Source organism: Kryptolebias marmoratus, linkage group LG2, assembly GCF_001649575.2.
Source record: "Kryptolebias marmoratus isolate JLee-2015 linkage group LG2, ASM164957v2, whole genome shotgun sequence".
In the NCBI taxonomy this organism is placed as follows: domain Eukaryota; kingdom Metazoa; phylum Chordata; class Actinopteri; order Cyprinodontiformes; family Rivulidae; genus Kryptolebias; species Kryptolebias marmoratus.
In genome coordinates, this window is record NC_051431.1 from 30292451 (window position 1) to 30297566 (window position 5116).

General features: G+C 37.3%; 1 protein-coding gene across 1 annotated transcript; it reads left to right on the forward strand.

The window, feature by feature from the left end:
• The first annotated feature begins 1184 nt into the window (after positions 1-1184).
• LOC108229548 (alpha-1-macroglobulin-like) lies at positions 1185-3291 on the forward strand. The gene is made up of 5 exons (XM_017405221.2): positions 1185-1440; positions 2250-2376; positions 2547-2668; positions 2803-2854; positions 3159-3291. Exons 1-5 carry the CDS (start codon positions 1438-1440, stop codon positions 3257-3259), a joined length of 405 nt encoding a protein of 134 aa, XP_017260710.2. The 5' UTR covers positions 1185-1437; the 3' UTR covers positions 3260-3291.
• Positions 3292-5116: the final 1825 nt, after the last annotated feature.

Here is a 5116-nt window from a genome sequence, read left to right on the forward strand (position 1 = left end):
GGACAGAAATACGTTATGAGAGACAAGGCACTCTGTAGAATGGTCATCAAGTACTGTTTAAAACCTTGTGCACCGAGGTTGTCTTGGACCCCTTTATACAGCTGGGCTTTGCATAACCTTATGTTTATCTAACAGACATTACCGTTTTGCATTTGATAAACCTGCTGCCGGCAGATCTTGTGCTGATCGTCAAAAACACTTTGCCCTAAGAGCAACCAGAGATGAACAGTAGTGAGTGGCATTTAGGTCATAACAAAAGGAAATACCAAACGGCGCCATACAACCCTGGTGACATCTGTGTCAGCACAGAAAAGAGGTCACTAGCTTTTGGCCTCCGAAGGGACGGATGTATAAATTATTTTTTTCCATCACACTTTGTTTACAATTTTTGCTATTACTACTTGGAGTCAAACGGTTTTCAATGAAACTTTTAGGAAATGATCACTGGATGTATCTTTACAGCAGAATAACCGTTGGAGCTATTCCAATTCAAGATGGCCACCAAAACAAACTGATGTCAGAAAACACAAAAATAATTACAGTTCAGTCAATTTTACAGATGTTCTGCTAAAATATGGTGTGGTAGTTGCTGAGTCAGTCACAATTTGCATTCCAAGTGCTACTCATTGTTAAAGATCATTGTCTAAAATGCTGGAATCAACCCTGTTTGTCTGTTAGCAAAATATTTCATGTACCACTGGACAGATTTTGTTCACACTTTCAAAAGGTAATCGGATTACCTTTTTTGGAGTCAGTCTAATTCAAGATGGCCACCACAGCTAATCGACATTATCAAACACTATATTAGAAAGTATTACAAATATTGCATTGAAATTTGATGTGATAGTAACTGAGTCATTCACAACAGGTACTCCATAAATAAAGTTGTCATCTTGTGCAACATTGGCAGATGTAATGCTCCAAGTTTGACTAAATCTGCTACAATGCCGTCTTTTGTCTTAAGATGATCTTAAACTTTGACTCAGAAGGCAGCGGGGGATATGCACCACTGCAAGGATTGCTAAACTTTCATTTCTTTCAGTGTTCAGTGAACACAGCATAGTGAACAATTAAACATTTACTGTACACAGAATTAACTCTGACATTTAGTCAAGAAATACTTAAATTTAGTGATGTGCCTTAATCTGTTTGAACTATTCGGCCTATTTAGACGTGACTTTGAATCTGACATATGTTTGTGTCTGCTGATTCAGAGTGTCTGGATCAAAGGATGTATCCGTGACTGTCCCAGACACCATCACTACCTGGGAGACAGAGACTTACTGTTTGTCCCCTCATGGTTTTGGATTAGCTCCTCGTCAAAAGCTCACAGTCTTCCAGCCCTTCTTCCTGGAGCTCATTCTGCCCTACTCCATCATCCGAGGGGAAGACTTTGAACTGAAGGCGACAGTCTTCAACTACCTGACCAGCTGCATTATGGTAATGAACTCTGCCATGCTGACATGCTCATAGTGACCCTGTCAGCACTGTTTGTTTAACAACAGTAATTTGTCATTAGTGATTTCTGAAAATACACAAAATACCATTTTGTGGCATATTTCTATCAAATCTGGTTATGTTCTGGACGTGTCTTTGGTTGGATGAGTTTGTCAACCTTACAATTACAAAAATGCTGTCTTACTCTTTGATTTTCAAATTTCTACAATTGCTTTGAAACTGGACAAGATAATTGTACAGATTACCCTCTCATCCTTTTTATTATTTTGACCATTCTGTAGGTATTATTAACAAAATGACACACAAAATATATTTTTTAAAATTGCTCTAAATCTGTAGTTTTTTCCAGTTGGGTACCTCTATATTTCATTAGTTGTTATTAAATTAGGGTCACCTTTGCATAAATCAGTCAAGAAGTAACTGTAATATTAATACCAGCAAAAAACAAACAAAAAAACCACCTGTTGAGCCACAACTAATCAACCTTAGTCAACACAAAAATGTCGAACTCGGTCAGTTTCAGATATTGAGCTGAAATCTATTGAGGTAGCTGAGAATCATATCAATCCATACTCTGAAAAAATAAATGTTAATGTCATGCCACAAGATGTCCTCTCAAAGTCTGACCAAAATGATCTTACAATTTTGTTTTTTTCTCATCTTAAGATCTTAGTCTAAAATGCTGGTTTGAAAGGCAGCGGGTGATATGCATTCCTTTAATGAATGCTAGGCTTTAACTTGTAATAGTAGTTGTAGAACTACTTCCAAAAGAATATTTTTCTCTTGATCAGATCAAAGTGACTGCAGACCCCTCCTCAGATTTCACCCTGACCCCCCTCTCCGGTGACCAGTACACATCCTGTCTGTGTGGCAGTGAGCGCAAGACCCTCAGCTGGACCATGACTCCCACCGCCTTAGGTGAGGGTCCGACTTTTAATCACACTGGTGTAAATATTAAAGGTTTAAAGACTGGAGGAGAAGTCTCTTAGCTCATTCTCATCTCCACAAGGTCAAAATGAGATTCTTCAGTGACAAAATGTTTGAAAACTTAAACATTTACAGTCTGAAAATGAGCTTCATATTTTTAGGGGTTGTGAATGTGACTGTGACTGCTGAGGCAATTACATCTCACATTTCTTGTGACAATGAGATTGTGAGCGTTCCAGAAAGAGGCCGCATCGATGTTGTAACACGGCCTCTCATCGTAAAGGTTGGTGTCTTACCATGGGATGGCCAAGAAAATGAAAATCTGTGCGCAGTTTTTGGCATTTTAGGTCATTTTGGAAATAAACTTCACTGTTTAAACAGGCACTGTAACCCTACATTATTAAATATTTCTTTCAGGCTGAAGGAATTGAAATGACAAAGACACACAACTGGCTCCTATGCCCCAAAGGTCAGTAAGAATTGGACCAGACAAAGACTTGTGTATTTTTTTTTAAATTTTTTATTTTAAAAATAGTGTCTCACCTTGTGTTAAATCCAGGTACTTCAAACAATTCATTCTGACAATAGTTTCATAAAATGTACTGGACTTTGCGTTCTGGGTCCATTCATGATTCTCTGACCTCCTGTACTTTTGTTTCAAAACAAAAAATAAAAAGGCCTATTTAAGATCTACAGATGTTTTTAGCAAGGCTTCCTACAACATGTGCAAACATGTTTATCTTGTTAATATTTTTGTTCCTCTCTGTACACAGAATACGCCTTGACAGAAGAAACAGAGATACACCTCCCTGAAAATGTGATTAGTGGATCTGCCCATGCTACAGTATCAGTCCTGGGTAAATTTATTTATTAACTTTAAAAAAGGCCAAACAACTTGACAAATGATGCTAGCTCCTCTTCATTCAAGCCTTACCACAACATTTTTTGTACACTTCCTATCATTTTATATCTCTGCAATCATTATGGGGATTTTTTGGGGGGGCATACCCCATGTCTGTCAAGTCCATGCTTTCAGTGAACCTATACTCAGATAGCACAGAATGATTTAAACAACATTGAATCAATGTTAGGCAGAGACATTGAATCAACGTTGAAAGTGGTCGGTGACTTGTATGTTGAATCAACGTTAGGGTTTCAACCATAACTGACATTATATCAATGTTGATTCAACCATCATCTGTATGTCAATTTATCTGCATATATGTGTTGATATTACAATGAATCAGTTAGGAATCAACGTTGATTCAACCTTCATCTGAACGTGGTTCTGCACGCATATTTCTGTTGAGTTTACATTGAATCAATATTGATTCAACACTCATTTGACTGTTGATCTGCATGCGTATTTGTGTTGATTCTACATTGAATCAATTAGGAATCAACGTTGATTCAACCATCATCTCAATGTGGATCTGCATGCATATTTATGTTGATGTTACATTGAATCCATAAGAAATCGATGTTGATTCAACCATCATCTCAGTGTGGATCTTCTTCCACATTTGGGTTGATCTTATATTGAATCTACGTTAAAGAATCATTGATTTATGTACACCTTTTGGTCTGATAGGTCTACATCATAACATACCATTAAAGGTTCCTTTACTGGTGTTAAACATATAATTTTGGTGACGATGGGTATTATGTCATTCAAAATTAGCTTACATAACCTAAATTTCTAAAATGTGGTCACACAGACTTAAAAATAACAACATGGCATTGCTTTAACATTTTATTTTATTTCATTCTTGTTGTCGTCCCTTTGGTTGCCTTTTAATGCCTCCCTCCCGCTCTGGCGCATAGCAAAACCATTTCTTTACAGTTTCGCTGTAATTTTGGTCAGTTAGCCTTGGTTCAAACTGGCAAGCAGCAGCTGAAAGACACAAAAGAAAGTCATAAAGATAGTGTATATCACATACAATTTCTTATTATCCCCTCCACTCATTTTGTTGAGGGGTGTTATCTGCTCCTATGTCCAGGTTCTGGTGTGTACACAAACTGCACCTGTTTTCCTACAGTTGTCTTCTTTCTTCAATGATGTTATCTTGAAATTAGAGCTGGAAAAATTAAAAAAAAGGAGATGAGGAAGAGATTCTGAATAATATGCTGCATTGTAATATGCAAGGTGAAACAAGCTGAAACATAACATATTTGTACAATTAGATCCATATCAAGAAAGGTAATTATTATAATGCAAAAAGTATTGTTCATTGTAAAATACCAGCATAACTAAACGCCTCACTATAGCAGGACCAAGCAGCCCGAGACCTCACAAAGCGCACAACCAAACTTCACTGTCCTACGTCAGAATGGAAATTAAACAAGGGCCATATTATTTCCTAATGCCTTCCTGAAAAATAGTCTTTAGGGGCTTAAACAATGTGAAATTAGATATTCTACGCGTTTATTGGGGTATCTAAGCAGTCTCCTCTACTACAGCTTGTTTGGTCAGATCAGCATTTGTTGTCAGATCGCCATAGCAGTTAACCAGTCAGGCCTTCATCAACAAACTGGCAAAGCTCTTACGTAATTTTCACATGTGGTGGAGGGTTGTTGTCAGCAGCTGCTGAAGGTAATTAAAAAAGTAACATGTAGTCTGACTTAGCTCCTTTCCAAATGAAGTAAGCAGTAATGTCACTAAGTTATGGTTTCAAGGAGTTATCAAAATCTAATTTAAAGTTACTTTTTCAACGTAACTATGCCATCACTG

Excerpts from the sequence above, each read along its gene's own strand:
- LOC108229548 (XM_017405221.2), top strand. Across the intron at positions 2,377-2,546 it reads CATGACTCCCACCGCCTTAG|GGGTTGTGAATGTGACTGTG; the intron begins GTGAGGGTCCGA and ends TCATATTTTTAG. Across the intron at positions 2,855-3,158 it reads CTGGCTCCTATGCCCCAAAG|AATACGCCTTGACAGAAGAA; the intron begins GTCAGTAAGAAT and ends CTCTGTACACAG.